General features: G+C 45.2%; 1 protein-coding gene and 1 long non-coding RNA gene across 2 annotated transcripts; both read left to right on the forward strand.

Moving 5' to 3' along the window:
• The first annotated feature begins 336 nt into the window (after nt 1-336).
• On the forward strand, nt 337-10,826 carry LOC308613181. The gene is made up of 3 exons (XR_014015225.1): nt 337-467; nt 7,752-7,822; nt 8,840-10,826. It is a non-coding gene; the product is annotated as an uncharacterized lncRNA (long non-coding RNA).
• A 3,281-nt stretch (nt 10,827-14,107) lies between these two features.
• Nucleotides 14,108-14,850, forward strand: SMIM42 (small integral membrane protein 42; the record flags this gene model as incomplete). Its single annotated transcript, XM_081258128.1, is given in 4 exon segments — nt 14,108-14,159; nt 14,457-14,569; nt 14,572-14,613; nt 14,617-14,850. Coding segments are annotated over 4 exon segments (261 nt in total). The 3' UTR covers nt 14,671-14,850.
• Nucleotides 14,851-22,338: the final 7,488 nt, after the last annotated feature.

Raw genomic sequence — 22,338 nt, forward strand, 5'->3', positions numbered from 1 at the left:
ACGCGCCGGCCGAGTGACTCACCCCGTTCTGATCCCCACTAGCCAATGGGCTTCGCCAATTTCCTCTGCCCCCGGAAAAGCCGCGAGAGAAGAGGGCGCTTCCGGTACCGTGTTCTCTTTGGCCCTCGGGGAATCCAAAGGTGCAGTGCTTACGGCCAGACCGTAAGGCAGCGGTCCTAGGTGTAAGGAAGGGGTCGTCCATGGCATGGGTTCTGCTAACCGAACGTGGGCTGCTTAGGCTGACGGATAGCGCCAACCCTCTCCTTTTAGGTTCCTTCCCCACCTCTTCCGGGGCTGGCCTAGGACCTGCAGCACATGCGCACTGTCCCACCGGTTCCGGGGCTGGCCTCGTTCCGGTAGCACGTACTCACTTCTTTACCTTGGCCGCGCCGGGCCTCGGACTTGCAGCACGTGCACACCTAGAGGAAGACCCGACAGTCAATCTGATTGTTTTCGTTGCTGTGCGGGTTCGTGCCCTTTTTTCATTTTCTTTCGCTTGTTTAACATCTGGGAGCAGCAATGAAGTGTTACTAAAAGATCCCTAAAAAAAAAAATAATAATAAGATCCCTAAAGCTGGAGTTGAAATTTGCGCTTTGTAACAAATCAGCTGTGGGGTACTGGGCAAGTCATTTAATCTTCCGTTAGGACCTACTGGTCTGTGAAACCTGGATGACATTTGAGACTCAGCCTGTCTCTTCGCACTGCTGGGAGGGGCTGTTTGCAAACTATTGGTGCCCACTGCCCTCCATGTCCCCATAGGACAGCCAAGCTGCCTCCTAAGCGCAGTGCCCCAGAGAACCAAATGATCGAGCTGAGCATTTGTCCAGCATCGTCGAATGAAGTGAAAGAAAGGAACTGGAAATGGGACAGCATTTGGGGGGTCAGCTGGAAGGAGAAGTGGGGAAAGAGAAGTTTTGTTGGGTTTTCCCCTCTACCAGCAATTCCTGATAATTATCTACCTGAATATCATCCCATCTGACCCCTTTTCTCCATCCCTACTGTCATTCACAGATCAAGATCATCTCTTGCTTATATGATTTCTCCATCTCCAGTTCCCACCCCACCACTTGTTGGATTATTCTAAAGTGCAAATGTGATCATTAAAATGTGTCATGACTTCCCTGTGCCCCTAAAATAAAGTACCAACACCTTAACAAGGGTTTCATTGCCTGGCCTCTTCCTACTCCTCCAGCCTTCTCTCACTCTGTGTTCCAATCACTTTCAAATACTATGTTCTTTTTTTTTTTTTTTTTTGCGGTAAGCGGGCCTCTCACTGTTGTGGCCTCTCCCGTTGCGAAGCACAGGCTCCGGACGCGCAGGCCCAGCGGCCATGGCTCACGGGCCCAGCCGCTCCACGGCATGTGGGATCTTCCCGGACCAGGGCACGAACCCGCGTCTCCTGCATCGGCAGGCGGACTCTCAACCACTACGCCACCAGGGAAGCCCTATGTTCTTTTTTTTTAATCTTTAAAATGTTTTTCTTTTATTGTGATGAAATATACATAACATAAAATTTACGATTTTAAACATTTTTAAGTGTACACTTCAGTGGCATTAATTACATGCACATTGTTATGCAGCCGTCACCACGGTCTGTCTCCAGAACTTTTTCATCTTTCCAAACTGAAACTCTGAACTCTTTGAACAATAACTCCCCATCCCTCCATCGCTTTCAGCCCCTGGCAACCACCATTCTACTTTCTGTCTCTATTAACTTGACTACTCTAGGTACGTCGTGTAAGTGGAATCACACAGTAGTTGTCCTTTTGTGACTGGCTTATTCCAGTTAGCATAATATCCTCAAGGTTGTACTTTAACACGAGAGGCTGCTTCTTATCTCAAGGCCTTTTTGCCTGTGGAAACAATGTAATAAGCATTCTGAACTCTGCTGAGCACAGTCCTGGCTTGCTTTTAAGCAATGCCATCCACCATACTCTTGTCAGTTCTCCCTTTTCGGCTCTGAAAGATTCTGTAGCTTTCTGTTAGCTTAGTTATTAGAAGTCCAGCCTAGTGTAGTTAGTCCACTTTAAAACTTCAGTCTCATTTCAAGTTTACATTCCTTCCTTCCCCTCAGCACCAGCCAGTCTTCAGCGTGGGACTCAGTTTGGGGAACTGGTGCATTCTGTCCTTTAATAGAACTCTCTTTTTTGTTAATTTAAGCTACTTGTTGTGTTGGGACCTGGAGGAGGGTCTGGGACGAAGGGCAAAACATCCTTTTACCTAACTGGGCATGTCATGGCAACCATCTGTTGGTTGTTTGCCTCTCAGGCTAAAGCTGACTGATGGTGGATACCTTCCATTTGGAAGGTGCCCAAATGCTAACTCTTATGGGCACATGGATTAGTTTCCTGGGAGCTCTCTCCATCGCACCGTCCCCTGATGGGACATCTGCTCCAGCCTAACTGCTTCCCACAAGGCCTCAGGTCCTGCCTTTGGCTGTATAACTAAGCTCCCCTGGCTACTGGTTTTCTTGGGAGGAGGACCAGCAAGATGGCTCCAGCTGTGTTGATTTTCACACTGTTCCTTTGACTCACAGGAAACTCACATGTCCCTGCTAAACCACATTGTAGGAGTGACAACCCTTTCCCTGTCAACCCTCACTCCTTATTCCAATGATCACAGAAAACAGATCAGCAAGCTCATCAGCAGGTATCCAACCACGGACTGAGATGCAGTCTCTCCTTGCCAACCCATCAATTTCTATGAGTGGTTCTCTCGGAGACCCCTCACTCGGGGGAGGTGAGGACAAAACGCACAGCACTCGATCCCTTGGCTGGTGACAGACACATGATTCCATCAACCCCTTTTCCCTTTCCACCTCCACACCATCTTCTATTTATTTCCTGGGGAGGTAGAGGATGGGGTACTGGGCTATGGTTTGGGATAGCAGAACTGACTTGCCACCTCTTTATGGTACCTCTTGGTTTGGCAGAATAACTGACAATTCCAGGGTACTGAATGAGTCCTACTTAACGTCCTGCAACAAAAACACCATCTCGGGCTTCCCTGGTGGCACAGTGGTTGAGAGTCCGCCTGCCGACGCAGGAGACACGGGTTCGTCCCCCGACTGGGGAGATCCCACATGCCGCGGAGCGGCCGGGCCCGTGAGCCATGGCCGCTGAGCCTGCGCGTCCGGAGCCTGTGCTCCGCAACGGGAGAGGCCACAACGCTGAGAGGCCCGCGTACCGCCAAAAACAAACAAAACCCATCTCCTTTGCCGAGAGCACTTGTCAAACACCTCAACACCTTCTTTTCTTCCCTTTGTCTGCGACTAGTTCCTTCTCATGTTTTATGTAACAACGTAGATATCATCACTGCCGGGAAGAAATCCTAACACTGCCAAGCCTTAGGCAGGATACTGATCTATCACTTCCAAAGGTCCCCTTGCCTCCCTTATAACACTTAGCATGTTAGGTTCTAAATGACTCTTGATAGTATATCTTCCCCATGAGACCAAGCCCCACAGGGGCTGGGACAGTGTCTGTTTTGCTCATCTTTGTCTCCTAATGCCTCACACACAGATAGCACTAAATACATGAATGAAGGATTCCTAGCTTCGGGGAGGAGTCTGTGTGATTTGAAAGAGCCTAGAGTCCTGCTGAAACGCCATTGTCCCTGCTATACCTCTACGTCCCTGAGAGCTGTTGTGCTCTACTCCTCCTTTACATAGCAGGTTATGTTGTTAAAACCCCTCTGAACTATCTGAAGTGCTGTATTAGAATCTGCACTTTCATCAATTAGTTTTATTCGATCAACCTGCCCTGTAAGCATTTGCAAAGTTTGCAAGAGAGGAAATTGTGAGACCGCCAAGGATGGGGGATTACCCTAAACTTTGGCTCCATTCCTCACAAGCCCAGAATCCCTTTTGCAGTTGTTTAGAAGTTTGACTCCATCCAGTAGGAGCTCCCTTCCCACCATTTCTCTGTGATGGAATGGAAAGGATGGCTTCTCCTATGACTGCACTGCAGCCTCTGGCTGCAACATTCCTTCATTCATTTGTTCAACAAAATATTTTTGACTGACCTAGAAGGGTGGAGGGAGCTGTAATGTATGTCTGACCAGGGCCCTTCAGGCTACTGGCAACAGGATGAAGGATGAACAGCTTTCCAAAATAAGCATATTCCTATGCTCGGACACTAGGTAGAGTTCCCAGGAGCTGGATCCACTCCTTCCTTCTCCCCTTTTCCTTCCTGTCTGTCCCCCCCACAATGGAACAGAAAGGAAAAGATGTGCCACAGGCCTGTGGAAAAATGCCCCTTGGCTCTCAGAGCCCTGGCATGAAATAAGATATCGTTCTTAGGAAGCAGTTCCAGACAAAAGATCCTCCTAATGTCCCCTGCCCTGAATTGTCTACTCTCTGTTTTAAAATGGGAGCAGCATTTTGTCTGAAGAGCCAAATTCTTGGATTAACTAAAACATGAATTTATCCAGAATATCACATTTACCCATTTATCCAACAAATATTTGTGGAGCAGCATTTATATGCTAGTTGCTGGGGACACTAGAGTAAAGACACAATTCCTGCTCTCAAGGTACAATCTAGTGAGGGAAAAAAACAATTTCAGCACCAGGAACTATGACAGAGCTTTGCATCTATGGCCTGGAGATGGTGGAGGTTAGGGAAAGCTTCCCAGGGGAAATAACACTGGCTTAGCCTTAAAGTAGAAATTGACGAAGCAGGAAGGGGGAGGGGAGAGATGCAGGATTATGGGCAGAAAAAACACCAAGTACAGAGGCCAGGAAATAATAGAACCAAACCCTTGCTGAGCACTGTCGGGCGCCACTCTAAGAGCTTGACAAGTGTTACCTCATTTGATTCTCAAAACAACTGTTTGAAATACATAGTATGACTATTTGATAGATGAAGAGGTTAAGGTATAAGGTATAGATAAGGCAGGGAGAGGTGAAGTAAATGTATTGAACAAGATCACAGTTTACTTTTTATTTTAAACAATTACTTTTATTTTATTTTATATTTATTTTTTGTTCTATCCTTTCTTTTTTCTTTTTTTTTTTTTTTTTTGGTTGCGCTGGGTCTTAGTTGCAGCTCATGGGCTCCTTAGTTGCGGCTCGCAGGCTCCTTAGTTGTGTTATGCAAACTCTTAGTTGTGGCATGCATGTGGGATCCAGTGCCCTGACCAGGGATCAAATCCAGGCCCCCTCTATTAGGAGCTCAGAGTCTTAACCACTGCACCACCAGGGAAGTCCCAATCACAGTTTACTTAATAAGTGATGAAGCCAAGACTCAAACCAGGAAGTTTGAGTCCAGAACTGCTGCCCTCCACCACTTTGCTACCTGCTACTTTGGTTTGATGAAAGTTGTCTTTCATAAAGGAGTATAAGATGCATGGGAAAGCATGAAAGGAGAAGAAACTAGGCAAGTAGGCATGGAAGGACAAAGTGAAGGAAGAGTTTGTATACCACATGGTGACATTTGGACTCTATCTTAAAGATAACAGGGATCCAAATGATGGATTTTCAGGAGTAAAACGTCCTGACTTATTTATATATATTACTCTGTTAACATGAAGTAGGATAGATTATAAGGGAATAGGACTACTAGAAGTAAGAAAAACATTGTAAATCAACTATACTTCAATTTAAAAGAAAAAAGAAGTAAGAAGACCAATTGTTAAACTATTGCAGTGATCCAGGCAAGAACGAATAAGTACCAGGAAATAAAAGTTTGAACTAAGGTAGAAGCAATGATTATAAAGAGGAGGGGATGTGATTCAGGAGTGGGATTGACAGTATTGAAACTAAGTGCAGGGACTCAGGAAGAAAGAGTGTTTTCTCATGACTCCCAGGTTTCTTATTTCAGAGACTGAGTATAGAGGAGAAGCAGGCTTGAAAGGAAAGATAATTAGAAAGAATTGGGATGTGAGTGTTTGAGATGCTTGTAGTGCCGTTGAATAGTCAACTAGGCAAGACGATGGGTGGTTACATTTAGGAGTGTGGGGTAAGGAATGAGATCTGGGCAAAGATACAGATTCGAGAGCCATTGGCAACAGGTTGTCACTGAAACCATGAGAATGGATGAGATCACTCAGAGAGGATTTCAGAAGATAAAGAGACTGAGAGACTGAGGGTGGACTCTAGGGAAACATCAAGCATATAAAAAGGCAACGGGATGCAAGGGGACTAAGGAGAAGCCGAGGTAGGAGGGAAATTGTGCAGGTGTCTACCAAAACTAAGGGAAGCAAAGGGTTTCAAGAAAGAGGAATTGGTCAATTCTGAAATGTCAGGACGGAATTTGAAAAGTGTTCATACATTTGGGATGAAGAGGTTGTTGTTGGCTCTAGGGAAACATGATTCATCGGTAGAGATGAATACCAGATCAAAGTGGGGTTAGAAGCAAGTGTGGAGGAAGGAGGTAGAAAGGGCCCTTCTCAGGAAACTTGACTTTGATGGAAAGGAGAGACAACACACATTGAGGAAGGAATTTTTCCTGTCTCCCTTTCTTTTTTTCCTTCTTTCTTTCTTCTTTTCTTTCTTTCTTTCTTTCTTTCTTCCTTCCTTCCTTCCTTCCTTCCTTCCTTCCTTCCTTCCTTCCTTCCTTCCTTCCTTCCCTCCCTTTAAAGATAAGAGAGACACGACTTCCCTGATGGCGCAGTGGTTAAGAATCCACCTGCCAATGCAGGGGACACAGGTTCGAGCCCTGGTCCAGGAAGATCCCACATGCCGCAGAGCAACTAAGCCCGTGCACCACAACTACTGAGCCTGTGCTCTAGAGCCCATGAGCCACAACTACTGAAGCCCACATGCCCGTGCTCCACAACAAGAGAAGCCACCACAATGAGAAGCCTGCACACCGCAATGAAGAGTAGCCGCCACTTGCCGCAACTAGAGAAAGCCTGTGCGCAGCAATGAAGACCCAACGCAGCCAAAAAGAAAAAAATACATAAATAAATGTTTTAAAAAATAAAGATAAGAGACACTTAGCTTGGAGTATTAGTTTCCTATTGTGGCTGTAACAAATTGCTACAAACTTCATGCCTTAAAAGTACATAAATTTATTATCTTAAGTTCTGGAAATCAGAGGTCTTAAAATGGGTCGGCAAGGCTGCGTTACTTTTGAAGGATCTAGGAAAGAATCTGTTTCTTTGCCTTTTCTAGCTTCTAGAGGCTGCCTGTATTCTTTGGTTTGTGGCCCCCTTCCTCCATATTCAAAGCCAGCAATAGAGCATCTTCCAATCTCTGTCTCTCTCTCTCCCTATCTGTCTCTCTGTCTCTCTGCTTCTGTTGTCACATTGCTTTCTGTCTGACTTCTAAAAGGATGCTTGTGACTACATCTGGCCCACCCAGATAATCCCGGATAATTTCCCCATTTCAAAATCCTTAACTTAATCATATCTTCAAAGTCCCTTTTACCATGTATGATAACATTTCCATATATTCCTGAGGATTAGGATAGGATATCTCTGGGGAGACATTACACAGCCCATCACTTGTAGTATTGGTCTGGCACATAGTAAGTGCTCAAAATATTATTACTGATAATAATACTTAAATTTATATGCTGAAGAGAAAGAACCATCAGAAAGACATTACAAACATAGGAGAGAGAGAGAGAGAGACCTTGAGAGAGAGAAAGCAAGAACCCTTAGGCCAAAAGGGATGTGTCCAGAACACAGCTGGAGGGAGGAACATTGTGGGTCCCGGACATTAAGTGAGATAATATATACATACCTGGAAAAATGTTTAATATATCATTCAGTACATATTTGTTTTCCTCCTTTATTACTTCAAGTGTGCCTACACCGGTGAAGGACCATGGTATTATCACTATTTCAGCCTGACAACCCCACCACATGCGATCATGTAAGCTCCCCAAAATTTCACCTCTGATTTATCATTGTTTCTCCCAGACATTCTGGCTTAGTGTCTTTTGCAAAATAGATGCTCAAATATTTGGGGATGAACAAATAAATGAATTAATGAAAGAACAAATGAACAAACTTAAAAGGCTGGGAGAATATTGATTTAGGGTGATCAGAATGTAGCAGCTTCCAACAGTGAAGACTTCTGCACAAAGGCCTGAAAGGAGTGAGCTTAAAGAACAGAAAGGGAGGTTTTGCAGGTGGAAAGGATTCTTCAGAGGTGGAAAAGGGGAAGATGGGAGTGCAAGATGGTATGTGGGGGTCAAGTTTCCCCCCTTGAGTTTAAACATTGGCTGAGCTGATTGAGCAGGTAATCAGTAGAGGGTATTACAAGCCCCAAGAATGATTTTGTACTAATACAAGATAAACTAAGAATTGCTCTAGGATTCTGAAAGATATAATAACAGCACTACAATAGGAAGAGCCTTGGAATAAAAAAAGCACTAGGTTGGACATTTTTTTTTTACATTAAATGCCTGGTTCTAGAACTAATTTCTGCATGACCTTGGGAAAATTACACAATCTCTTTGAGCCTCAGTTGCCTGAAAGGATTAAGCCAGCTGATGCAGGTAAAAAAGCCCAGAAACTGGTGTAAAGAAAGAAATAATACAATAAATTATTGCTATTACTGTCTCTCAGAGTTATGTTTTAAATAAAATAACATGTCAAAGCACCAAGGATAATGTCTTAACAGAGGCTCAGTGAAATTTAATTTCCTCTCTTCCATATTGGAAATTTAAACTAAATGCTCTGCATAAAAATTTTAAACTAAATGCTCTCTGTAAACAGGGAATGAGAGGCTCTGGAAGCAGGGAAGCTCTTGAGATTCTGTTACCATCATCTAGATGAGAAGACTCATATAATAGTCAGGGGTCTCCAGAGAAACAGAACTAACAGGACTCTGTATGTGTGTGTGTGTGTGTGTGTGTGTGTGTGTGTGTGTGTGTGTGTATTATAGGAATTGGCTCACTTGATGATGGAGGCCCAGAAATCTCATGATTTGCCATCTGCAAGCTGGAGATCCAGGGAAGCTGGTGGTTTAATCCAGTCCAATTCCAAAAGCCTGAGAACCAGGAGTACTAATGTCTACGAGCAGGAGAAGATTGATGTCCCAACTTAAACAGAGAATAAATTCTCTCTTCCTCTAGGTTTTTGTTCTATTCAGACCCTCAGTGGATTGGATAAGCTGACCTGCATTGGTGAAAGCAATCTTCTTTATTTAGTCTACCAATTCAAATGCTAATCTCTTCTGGAAACACCCTCACAGACTTATGCAGAAAATTTGTTTACCCATATCTAGGTATCCCTTAGCCTAGTCAAGTTGACATGTAAAATTCACCATCACAGCTCAGGACCTCCAGAGTTCATGGAGGACCCATGTGTTAGGATCTAAGTGGTCAATGCATCACACCTCCTTTTTCCCCACCTGTGTACATAACAGGTCTCTTTTCTCCACCCAAGTTCTGAACCAGTGGAGATAGATAAATGAGGCAGACGGCAACACTCACCTTTATAACTGATAAAGACCATACTGGAAGGTATGGCTTCGGTGTGCAGCCACCATGGGCTTCCTAACAGGATGGTGGGGTGTATTTTTGGCCATGCCACACAGCTTGTGGGATCTCAGTTCCCTGACCAGAGATTGAACCTGGGCCAAGACACTGAAAGAGTGGAGTCCTAACCACTAGGGTACCAGGGATCTCCTTTTTTTTTCCAAACAGGAATTTCAGAATTAGACTGACTCACTACCCCATCATAATTATCAGTGGCAAACCATAGGCCTCTCACTCATGGGAGGTGTACCTCCGTAAAACATATAGAAAGGAACAGATCCAAGTGGGTGCTCTCTGCACCTGGGGGAGAGGGAGTGAAAGCTGAGTGGAGAGAGGCCAAGAGTGTTAGTAATAGGGCTTCTGTCCTAAGAAAGAAAACATCAGGAATGTGGAGAAAGTGGTCCCCCAATACCATGTTCTTTTTTTTTTTTTAATATTTATTTATTTATTTGGCTGCATCAGGTCTTAGTTGTGGTATGCAGAATCTTCTTTGCCACGTGTGGAATTTTTAGTTGTGGCATGTGGGATCTAGTTCCCTGACCAGGAATGAAACCCAGGCCCGCTGCATTGGGACTGTGAAGTCTTAGCCACCGGACCACTGGGGAAGTCCCAATACCATGTTCTACTTTGTTTTTTTTCCTTAGGCTTCTAGACATCACCATCCAGGTCATCAGATGCTGGCCCAGCCAGTGGTAACCTCCTCCTCAACACTGTGGTGGGTGACACAGTGGAGTTTCCCCTGGAGATACTGGAGGGAGTTCAAACTGCCTGGCCCTTTGTGACTTGTTTCTGGGCCCTGCCTCTCAAGGAACAAATGAAGGACAATTCAATCTGATATCTTTGGCAGTTGGTTCAGAGAATGATGAGTTGCTTGGCCATTTCCTGCAAATCAGCAACATAACTGGGGAACATAAAGGAAACCGCTAGGTCCAGAGCTTCATCAATAAAGTGAGTTAGTGTTACCAATCAAACCACAGCCCCAGGTGAAGCATCAGACTAGAGAAGGAAAAAAGAGTAGAAAAGATAAGAGATTGAGAAGTCCAGTCTGACTGGGGAGATAAGACCAATATGCCCGAAACAAGGAATTATAAAAGACACAGAAAAGAATGGCTAACGGTTATGGGATTTCTTTTGGGAGGGATGAAAATATTCTCAAATTATATTGTGATGATGTTTGAAGAACCCTGTGAATTTAAAACAACAACAAAAAAACACTGAACAAACGTTTTTGTTTGTTTGTTTGTTTTGTTTTGTTTTTGGCCACGCCACACAACTTGTGGGATCTCTGTTCCCTGACCAGGGATTCAACCCGGGCCATGGCAGTGAAAGTCCAGAATCCTCACCACTAGGCCACCAGGGATCTCCCCTGAACTATATACTTTAAATGGGTAAATTGTACAGCATGTGAATTATACCTCAATAAAAGGTGTTTAATTTTTTTTAAAAAAGACACAGTTGTAGTGGACTCTGGGAGAGGAGAAACCAGAATCCCAGTCCTTTACTTATTGTGCCAATAACTATGCTACCTTGGTCACTTTCCTTCTTCAAGCCTCAGCTTCCTCACCTGTTATATGAAGGAGTCGGACTAGATGACCTGTGAGGTTCCTGTATTAGTTACCTGGAGCTATTGTATCAAATTATCACAAACTAAAAACAACAGAAAGGGGACTTCCCTGGTGGTGCAATGCTTAAGAATCTGCCTGCCAATTCAGGGGACATGGGTTTGAGCCCTGGTCTGGGAATATCCCACATGCTGCAGAGCAACTAAGTCTGTGCGCCACAACTACTGAGCCTGCGCTCTAGAGCCCATGAGCCACAACTACTGAGCCCGCACACCACAACTACTGAAGCCTGCATGCCTAGAGCTGGTGCTCCACAGCAAGAGAAGCCACTTCAATGAGAAGCCCGTGTACCCCAACGAAGAGTAGCCCCAGCTCACCACAACTAGTGAAAGACCACCCACAGCAAGGAAGACACAATGCAGCCAATAAATAAATAATTTTTTTGTGTGTGTGTGGTACGTGGGCCTCTTACTGTTGTGGCCTCTCCCATTGCGGAGCACAGGCTCCAGACGCGCAGGCTCAGCGGCCATGGCTCACGGGCCCAGCTGCTCCGCGGCACGTGGGATCCCCTGGACCGGAGCTCGAACCCCTGTCCCCTGCATCTGCAGGCGGACTCTCAACCACTGTGCCACCAGGGAAGCCCAATAAATATTTTTTTAAATAGAAAAATAAAAATAAAACAACAGAAAGTTATTCTCTCACAGTTCTGGAAGCCATAAGGCTGAAATCAAGGTGTTGTCAATACCACACTCCCTCCAGAGGTTCTAGGGGAGAATCCATTCCTTGTCTTTTCCAGGTTTGTTCCTAGGCTTGTGGCTTCATCTCTGTCTGCTCTGTCTTTCCACTTGGATAATCTAGGATAAACCCCTCCTCTCAAGATCCTTAATTAAATCACGTCTTTTGCCATATAATGTTGCATCCACAAGTTCCAGGGAATTGACATAGATATCTTGGGGGGAGGGGAGAAATTCATATACAGATCTTTGAAAGTTTATAGAAGAGTTGAGAGAACCAACTTGAGAAAATTTGAACTGCCTTATAGTCTCTAGACACCCCCCTTCTTCACTTCACTTCCATCTTAGTTCACATTTAAAATAACTTCCATTTGTATGGAATTTTATGGTTTGAAAAGTTATTATGCATTTATGAGCTCATTGCAGTCACATAAAAACCTGTAAATTTGTTATTATCACTATAATTTCATTTCTAATGAGAAAATGGAGGCTGAGAGAGATTAAGTGACCTAACCAAGGTCACACACGCTGGAAAGTACCAGTGCTAGACTCTAGTCTTAGTTCTTGCCCTCCAAATCCTTTGGTACCCATTCTGCCATCAACTGCCTGAATCTTGGTATAGCATCAGGAGTTTCCAGACAGGATGGGGTAGAGGCACCTGGAGTAAATTCAGTTCTCCTTATTCCTCCTGCTAAGCACAGCTGAAAACTCTGGACAGTTTATATAAAACCAACATAAGAAGATCTGAAAGGTGGGAAGAAAAAGGCAGACTGACTAGGGTTCTTGGAACCCAAAGCTCGACATAACAGTGAGTTCCCTGGGTTTTCATTTTGCCTCATATATATCATGGGCTGGGTGCTGGAGAAACAAACCAGAAATGCCAATGGGCACAGACAAAATGAAGTCCCAAGAAAAGCCTGCTTGCTTTCTCTAGTCAAAGGACTAGGAAAAGGACAATCCAGCAAGACTGAGAAGCTTTGGACAATAACTGCCTGACTCCAGCCAAACACCATGGAAAAAAATCATGGTTCTACCTCCAACCTTACAGGGAGGTGGAGACCCTAGACTTCCACCTTTGTCCAGTTATAATGAGATACCATTCCCCATTCCCCTCACCAGGGTAGTGTCAGAGAAGATAGAGTGGGGAGCCGGGCTTTCATTCCTGCCCAGAGGTAGTGAGTTCCCCATTCCGAGGTAATGACACCCCTCCCCCTCCCCCTCCCTGCCAGAGTGTCAGAGGAGGCCACCTAGGGTGGCTGAAATCCTATATCCACCCCAAAATGAGGAGTTACCTCTCCCTTCTACTCTGGGTGGACAAAGGAGGCTGAGTGGAGAACCTGGACCTTCACTCCTGCCTGACATTCATGAGGTGATGCCCCTTACCCACAACTGGCATGATGTCAGAGGAATCCTGCTAAAACAGAAGATTTAAATAAGATCCAGAGTCTCATAACAACCAAAATGTCCAGCAGGCAATCAAGATCGTAAATCATACCAAGAACCAGGAAAACCTCATCTTAAATTTAAAAAGACAGTCGGCAGATGCCCATACCAAGATGATACAGATATTGGAATTATCTGACAAGGATTTTGAAGAATCAAAAAAATGCCTCAACAAACAATTATGACTACACTTGAAACAAATTAAAAAATAGAAAATCTCCGTGAAATAATGGAAGATGTAAAGAAGAACTAAATGGAAATTTTAGAACTGAAAAATATAATTACCAAAATTAAAAACTCAATGGATAAGCTCAACAGCAGAATGGAAGGGACGGAGGAAAAGAATCAATGAACTTGAAGATCAAATAATATAAATGACCCAAGTTGAAAAAGAGTAATTTTGGTAAATACAATAGACTTTCTTTCTCTTGTTTTCTAAATTATGTTTGAAAATTAAAGCAAAAAGCATAATATTGTCTAAATGGCAATATCAATGTATATAGAAGGAATATTTAATAAAATTATATTATAAATGGAGGAGGTAAAGGGACTTAAAGGGAGATGAGTTTCTACACATGTCTCCCACTGATGGAATGTGAACAATAGTACTTCATGATGGTGGAATCATTCTGTGTCTTGATTTCAGCATGGTTACCAGAATTTACTTGTATGATAAAATGCCATATAACTATATGCACACATTTATTTCAGTGTCCATCTACTGGTTTTGATTTTGTACTATAGTTACACAAGATAAGGCACTGGGGGACACTGGATGAAGGATATATGGAACTTCTCTGTGTTATCTATGTAACTTCCTATATATGTAAAATAACTTCAAAATGAAATTTTTTTTAATAAATAAATAAAAGAGGGTTGAAGGGACAACTTCTCAGGCAATTAGGGAACTCTCTTTTCAATCTGGAGGCTAGACATGAAGGGAGGTGGTGCCCAGAAGATGGAAGTTTCTGGACAGGAACCTTCAGGTCAGACCCTAGCCTTATCTTCAAGTGACATCACAAAGCCTCAGAAGCCCCGCCTACCACTCAAAGGATTTTCAGGTTGAACTATCATCTCAGGACTGTATTTGCATTGGAAGCAGTTGTTCAACCTTGCTGAGCAAACTACTCTGCCTGCTCAGTTACATCGGAAGGAAAATGACCCCATGTGAGCAACAGGATCAATAGTTTGACACTCATTCCTAGGCTATAACAAAGAGCAAGACCAATTCTCTTGGTGTTTTCTTGGTTGTGTGGGCAGTCTGCTTCTACCATATATCTCAGCTCTCTTTGAGAAATCTATTTCTTCCCCACAACTTCCAGCCTTCTTATGGGACAAGGGTACACTCACCACTGCCATATCTGACCCTGCTTACCTAGTAAAAGTTCTCTCCTTCATTTCACTCCGATGACTCTACTCAAACTGGTCTGGAAAGTAACCTAAGACAAAGGCAACAAGAACAGAGAACCAGGGCTTCCCTGGTGGCGCAGTGGTTGAGAGTCCGCCTGCTGAGGCAGGGGACACGGGTTCGTGCCCCGGACAGGGAAGATCCCACATGCCGTGGAGCGGCTGGGCCTGTGAGCCATGGCCACTGGGCCTGCGTGTCCGGAGCCCTGCTCCGCAACGGGAGAGGCCACAACAGTGAGAGGCCCGCGTACCACAAAAAAAAAAAAAAAAAAAAAAAAAAAAGAACAGAGAACCAGACCAAAGAAAGGAGGCAACACCTCTGGCATGAAGGTCTGCGGTTCTTGGTGGAGACTCCATTGAGGTGAAGACCTGGAGGCCCAAAAGACAGGAGGTAAAGCCTGGGAAGGAAGAGCTGCTTTAGCCACCCTACCCCCAATGCCAGAGGCTCCCCCCAAGGCCTCATTTCCCTCATCCACCACAACCTCTGTTATAATTCACACTCATCCTGCTGCTCTTTGGCTTCTCCAGCCTCCTGAGTTTAAATGTTCCCTCTGTGGAATCTGCCAGACTGAAATTATAGATGGCTCTCGATTTCTGCATTAACAGAGGAAAGGAACAAACTCACGGAGAATTGAAAATTGATTACCAAACCCAAATTTTCCTTTTTAAATTAGGTATGTGTTGACTCCTGGATATTGAAATTATTGGGAGTTCACAGCATCTCCAACTCGACAATAAAACCATACTGGAAGCTCAGTTCCAGAAGATTCTTGAAAGGGAAACAGCTCACCTACTCTGAATTCTAAGTAAAGTTCTCCCTCTTTCTCACCTAATTCTGGGCACAAAGAGTATTTCCTCTTACAAAATGATTTGAAGCACCAAGTACTTTTCTCTCTTCTTCCCCATCCTCCAACTTTGTGGGTTGGTAAATTTTAAAGATAGCATATTCTAAAACCATAATTTTGTTTGATTTTTAAAATCTTTTCTGAGTTTGGGACACATTAACTTCTTTTTCAAGTGAAATCCAAACTAAAGCCACGGTGTTTTGAAAATCCATGGCCTCATCCAATTAGGCTTGGGTTACCCTATGGGGCATTTGACATTAGCCTAGAAGGAATTAGTATTTTTCTAGGAGAAGAACCTCTATGTCCAACCCTACTGTTAACCCTTCCTCTTGGAAGCATCCTATCAGATGTCCCCTTGTCTCTTCCCTCTCATGCATTTGACTCTGGAGTCTTGAGCCAAGAGCCCCTCCTTCAGAAGCTTTTCTCACTGCTTAGAATCATGGGACTGTGTCTCTCCATGCCTCTCTAAAGATAAGTCCCCCCCACCCCCGCTTTCTGGGCTGTGTAGTCTGGATCTCAAGCCATGGGTCATTCATTCCCTTCCACTTTAACCCATAGGAATTAAGGTGCTTCGTCACTTGGTGCTGAGGAAAGGTTAGTATTGTTACCAGACCCAAGGGGAGCCCACCTGCCCCTCCAGTGCCTGGTGGTGGTGGTGTTTGTTTTGGTGGTTGACCAGCTTTAGCAGAGACATTACAAGTGGCCTGCAATAGGACCCAAAGCCTCGTGGTCAAGGAAGACATATCCCTCTCCCCTCTGGTAGAGTGGACTCCTTTATCAGAGAGACTAGCCTTCCCTTCAAGCTGACTGTCACACTTTTTCTCAGTCCAGCATGCCTGCTTTGGGAAGTAGGCAGGGGCAGGGTGTGGTGGAGTGGAGTGGAGTGGGAAATGAGTGTGCGGGGTTCCCATGCATCTTCTTTTGAGGAGGGGGCAGCCCAGAAAAGATCTGTCAGGCCTCAGAGTTGGCAGAAAGATCCTCACCACTCCTAACACTCTCCAGATCTTTCTTTCTTATCCTGCAAATGCCTCTGTTCGTCCATCAGATGGTTATTGAGGCTTTGCTTTGTATCAGGCTCCGTTCCAGGTGCTAGGGATACGACAGAAAGGTGCCGCGTCTCCTACAGCCCACACAGCACAGTGAGAGATGGATGCTAACGAGCTAATCACATGGATGAATGCTTCATTATCAACTGAGAACAGTGCTCTGAAAAGAATTTGGCTTCATGAGAACGTGAACCAAAGGAAGCTGACTGGGGAAGGCTTACCTGAGGAAGTCATGCCTGGGCTGAGAGCTGAGAAGAGAGTGGAAGTTAAATACGGGGAAGGTGGGGGTGGAGGGGTGTGGTCTTCTAGACTAGCGGTCCCCAACCTTTTTGGCACCAGGGACCGCTTTCACAGAAGAGAATTTTTCCACAGACCAGGGGCGGGGGCGGTGGGGGAGGGATGGTTTCGGGATGATTCACGCACATTACATTTATTGTGCACTTTATTTCTATTATTATTACATTGTAATATATAATGAAGTAATTATACAACTCATCATAATGCAGAATCAGTGGGAGCCCTGAGCTTGTTTTCACTTGTCACTCACTGATAGGGTTTTTTTTTTTTTTTTTTTTTTTTTTTTTTTTGCGTTACATGGGCCTCTCACTGTTGTGGCCTCTCCCGTTGCGGAGCACAGTCTCCGGACGCACAGGCTCAACAGCCATGGCTCACGGGCCCAGCTGCTCCGCGGCATGTGGGATCTTCCCAGACCGGGGCACGAACCCGTGTCCCCTGCATCGGCAGGCGGACTCTCAACCACTGCGCCACCAGGGAAGCCCACTGATAGGGTTTTGATATGAGTCTGCAAGCAATTGATTCGTTATGGTCTCTGTGCAGTCAAACCTCTCTGCTGATGAAAATCTGTATTTGCAGCCGCTCCCCGGTTCTAGCAACACTGCCTCAGCTCCACCTCAGATCATCAGGCATTAGATTCTCATAAGGAGCGCGCAACCTAGATCCCTAGATCCCTCGCATACGCAGTTCACAGTAGGGTTCGGGCTCCTATGAGAATCTAATGCCACAGCTGATCTGACAGGAGGCGGAGCTCAGGCGGTAATGTGAGCCATGGGGAGCGGCTGTAAATACAGATGAAGCTTCACTCACTCACCTGTCACTCACCTCCTTCTGTGCAGCCTGGTTCCTAACAGGCCACAGACTGGTACCGGTCTATGGACCAGGGGTTGGGGACCCCTGTTCTAGAGAGCAGCATGTGCAAAGCCCTGTAAGGGGAGGAGTCTGTTGTATTAATGGGCTAGAAAGATGGTGGTTCTGGAGTGCGAGAATGGAACCATATAGAGCTGGAGACGTCTGTGGGACTGGATCTCACAGCACCCCAGTGGGCAATACTAATTGGGATGATTGTGGAGTGGGTGGGGATCGTGGAGTGGGGGCAGTCCTCTACGGTTCCTTAATTTAACAGCCTTGTGCATGATTACCAGACTCCTGGGCCAGTCACTCCATGCTACCCAGGGACTCTAAGTTACCCTCCTCCCATTTTCTTCTGTCCTCCAGGATCTCCTTTTTCCTCCGACTCCTCGTGCACCCAAATCTCCTCAGTTTTATCCTTATTGGGAACTTACTAACAAATCAGCCAGACTGCATTGCAAGCTATGGCCACCTGATGGCAGCAGAGGGTCGGCAAACCTGGTCCCTGCAGCAACCACTAGACAGCGGGATCCTCTCTCCTTCACACTCTGAGAGTTGGGGAGTTTGTCCCCAACAGACGATAATCAGGTTATCCACGATAATGGGAAGCTCTTATCCAGAAGATCTCCTGAGCTGCAAAATTTCATCATTTTTGATCATCAATCATATGCTGGCTCTTAACATTATCTCTGTTCTGCTTAACTACCCTAAGAAAAGGACATTATGCACGCAGGTGGGAAGTTGAGTGAGGCTCAGAGACTCAGAGAGGCTGACTGTCTGTTCAAGTCTCACAGAAAAGCCAGTTTATTTTTCCTCTCCCTTGCTGCCTCCTGTGTTCACGGAGGAGTAAGACATCTCCTGCTTTGAGGCAGCTCTTCTTTCCCTATCAGAAGTCTCTTTGCTCTAAAATGCCATTAGCCTGAGTTCGTATTGTGCCCTGCATTCTCCTGTGTTGCCTCCTCTTCTGTTTTCTCCCCAGAACCTTCAGAGAGGTCCGTCTGCAGCTCCATGTCCTGCACTTGTAGGGATGAAATCAACAAGTACCAACCACCATAACACATCCAGTGGGTAATGGGGACCAAAGGGAAAAGGCAGTGGAAAAGGATAAGATGCTGCTCCCTTTTTCAGGGAGCTTCTGGGCCAGATGTGGCTGAGGGTTTCCCCAATCTCAGTGCCAGGTGGTTTCTGAGAAAGGCCAAGGGTGGGTACTAATGGAATGCTCTAAGCATTCTGACACCTGGGGAGCCCCCGTGTGCTAGCTCGATGCAGGGGGAGTGCTTCCTGAAACAGGAGAAATATTAGGAAAATGTATGGCTTGGATTTAGGAGTGGGAGGGAGCACGTGACAGACATAAGGGACAGTGAGTCAGCCACATGATGCATGTAGGGAAACAATGGGAAATCAGGTCAAGAAAAGAGCACTAGCCAATGGGAAAGGGCCTTGAATGCCAGATGAGGGTGTTGGATTTCAACTAAGATGGACCCAGGGAAGGTTTTTGACAAGTGAAATAAACATTAAACAAGATTAATCGGGTATAGTCAATGTGTAAGACAAATGGGAGAAGGGAGAGACTAAGTAAGAAGACCAGTTAAAATGCCAGTTGAATAACAAACTTCCCAAAGTTCCTGGTACTTTACTGTTTCTGTGACTTTGCCCATTCTATTCCTTCCACTTGAAATGTCCATTCGTAAACCTTTCTCTGCTCAATCGTTTTTTAAGGCAGGGTATGAAGAAGGAGGGTGAGTGGAATTCAGAGGAGTGCATCCTCAAAACTTGTCTAAAAGCATGCCAAAGGGATGGGAACCTCTGCCCATTCCCATTCTCCTGGCCCTGAGAGCTGAGTGACTGTGCCAGGGGCTGAAACGGATGATGCCACAAGCTGAGGGTGGGGTGAGACATCTGTATCCTTGGAAAAGTTTAGACTCACAGAGCTGTCTTCTCAAGAGGATGTGAGGAGACCCCCACTGGTCTTTCTCTGTTCCTTTAGATGCTCTAACTGTTCCAGTCCACTGAATCTCAAACACTGTGGATTCCCTAAGCTGGCAGCAGCCTTGGAATCAGAGCTGCCCAGAGCTGCCATGGTCCAGACAGAATCATGAAGCGTCAGCCCCAGAAGGGCCTTAGGCCATCCAGAATCCCACTCTCTTTTACAGAGGAGGCCCCTGATGCCCAGAGGTAAATGAGGGAGGCAGTGAGTGTGAAAGAGTGGCCAGAGGATGTACTGTGAGATCAGACAAGCCTGGTGTGAAATCCTAGCTGTGCCACTTCACACTAGCTATGCACCCGCAGGCAAATTATTTAAGCCAGTGACTCTTAAAGTATGGTCCTGGGATCCCTGGGGGTCCCCCAAGACCCTTTCTGGGCATCCACGAGATTGAAACTATTTTAATAAAAACAGTAAATTATTATTTTCCTTTTTCACTCTCATTCCCTCATGAATTTTTGAGAGGTTACATGACATGTCTCCTAATAAGTCAAGTGTTAAAGAGATTCGCTAAACTATGAAACAATGCTATTCTTCCTTCTTTCAAAAATAAGTTTAGTGCTTCCCTGGTGGTGCAGTGGTTGAGAGTCCACCTGCCGATGCAGGGGACACGGGTTCGTGCCCCGGTCCGGGAAGATCCCACATGCCATGGAGCAGCTGGGCCCGTGAGCCATGGCCGCTGGGCCTGCGCATCTGGAGCCTGTGCTCCGCAATGGGAGAGGCCACAACAGTGAGAGGACTGCGTACCGCAAAAAAATTTTTTTTAATTAAAAAATAATAAGTTTATTATTGTTATTTTTATGAATTAATAGGTTCTTTTTAAAGTTCAGTGTTAATTTATAATATGGTGAACATGGATGATATAACCCATATAAAGAAAAGCTCCTTGGAGTTCTCCAAACTTTTTTTTTTTAAATATTTATTTATTTGGTTGCACCAGGTCTTAGTTGTAGTAGGCGGACTCCTTAGTTGTGGCTCCAGGGCTCCTTAGTTGCAGCACATGGGTTCCTTAGTTGCAGCAAGCTGGCTCCTTAGTTGTGGCATGTGAACTCTTAGTTGCGGCATGCACGTGGGATCTAGTTCCCTGACCAGGGATCAAACCCGGGCCCCCTGCATTGGGAGAGCAGAGTCCTAGCCACTGCGCCACCAGGGAAGTCCCCTCCATACTTCTTAAGAGTGTAACAGGATAATGAAACTAAAAAGTTTGAGAAACAATGATTTAAACTCTCTAGGTCTCCATTTCCTTATCTGCAAAACGGGCATATAACATCTCAAAGGATAGTTTGAGACTTTAAAAAAAAGGTACTTCAGATAAAATGCAAAATGCCTGCTCAAGATTTCACGGTATTGTGTTTCTTGAACAATGGCCTCTCCAGCCTCACCTCAGGGCTGTTCTTGGCTTTCTCTAGGGGCTCAGAGAGCCAAAAGTCTGGGGTCTGGGGGATGAAGCATTGTGTAGTATGAAGATGCTTTGCTGCTGGAAGCCAATGTCTTCATGCACAAAGTCCCCATCTGTGCCTGAGGCAGATCCCCACATCAAGGTCCCCAAACAGAGTGACAATTCTACTACATCGCCTTGTGCCACTGTGAGGGCCCGGAAACGTTTGTGCACTTGTAGTTCACTCTGGTACCACCTGAGGGCAGCATGCCCCCACAAGTAGAGCAGCACTGCCAGCTCAAGACAAAAAATAAGCTTGGTGCTTCAAGAACAGAAAAAGTCACTTCAAAGAGTGTCTCCCTGAAGCCTCCGTGACATTCCCCATCAACGAGTAAGTAAGGACAGCCGACCTGGCAACAAGGATGATAAACCAAGAATATGAGAGACAACTGTGAAAAGTGCCAGCTACCGGTTTTCCTTCGAGTAAGGATTTCAAGGTCTGCGGTCTCCACCCTCCAATGAGTCCGTCTCAATTACAATGAAATCAAATGCTGGAAGGAGTCATAAGATGGATTCCTGGACGCACTCAGCCACTAAATCCTTGTATAAGTGAACCTCAGTTTCCTCATCAGTAAAGTTGAAAAAAATATACCCATCTCATAGGATTACGAGGTTCTAAGGAGAAAGATGCAAAGAATCTTTGTGAAGTCAGAGGTGCTATAAGCCCTTTAATAATGTATCTTAGACAGGAAAAGCCAAATAGGTAAATCCTGTGATATATATAAATAGAGATATGTAAATCTTTTTAAATGTGTGCCCCAAAAATATATATGTCTGGTTTGGGTCAGAAAGGCCCAGTGACTGAGCAAGATCAAGTCCCTTAGAGTTTTCTGGGTCTGCTGATTTAATTAAAGCTCAGTCCAAATAAGATGGCTGTAGAAGACAACCATACAAATATGACCTGGGAACAAGAGTACTTTCCCGTTAATAATAATTAACACCGATAAAACACTTTAGAGATCACAAAGAAGTTTTGCCTTACATTCTCCCCCCACCACCCCACCTCCTACTGAGAACAGAGAGGAAGACACTCTCATTTAGTCTTCTTTCACAGTTGACAAAACAGGCACAAAGAAGTGAAGTAATTTGCTCAAGGTCTCATGGCAAGTCAGGGGTACAGCCAGACCCTCTGAATCCAAAGTTTGCATCCTTTCCATGGTGCAGCCCCAGGAAACTGGGGCAGTGGAGGAATCTCCTCCATTTCAAATCCCAAGGATGTTATGTGGGCAGCTTCATTGCCAAAGGCCTTGCATCGCTCCATTTACCCAGCCTGAGGGCTCCCAGCCCCCACTTCCTCAC

This window comes from Mesoplodon bidens (genome assembly GCF_964165515.1).
Source record: "Mesoplodon bidens genome assembly, chromosome: 2".
NCBI lineage: Eukaryota > Metazoa > Chordata > Mammalia > Artiodactyla > Ziphiidae > Mesoplodon > Mesoplodon bidens.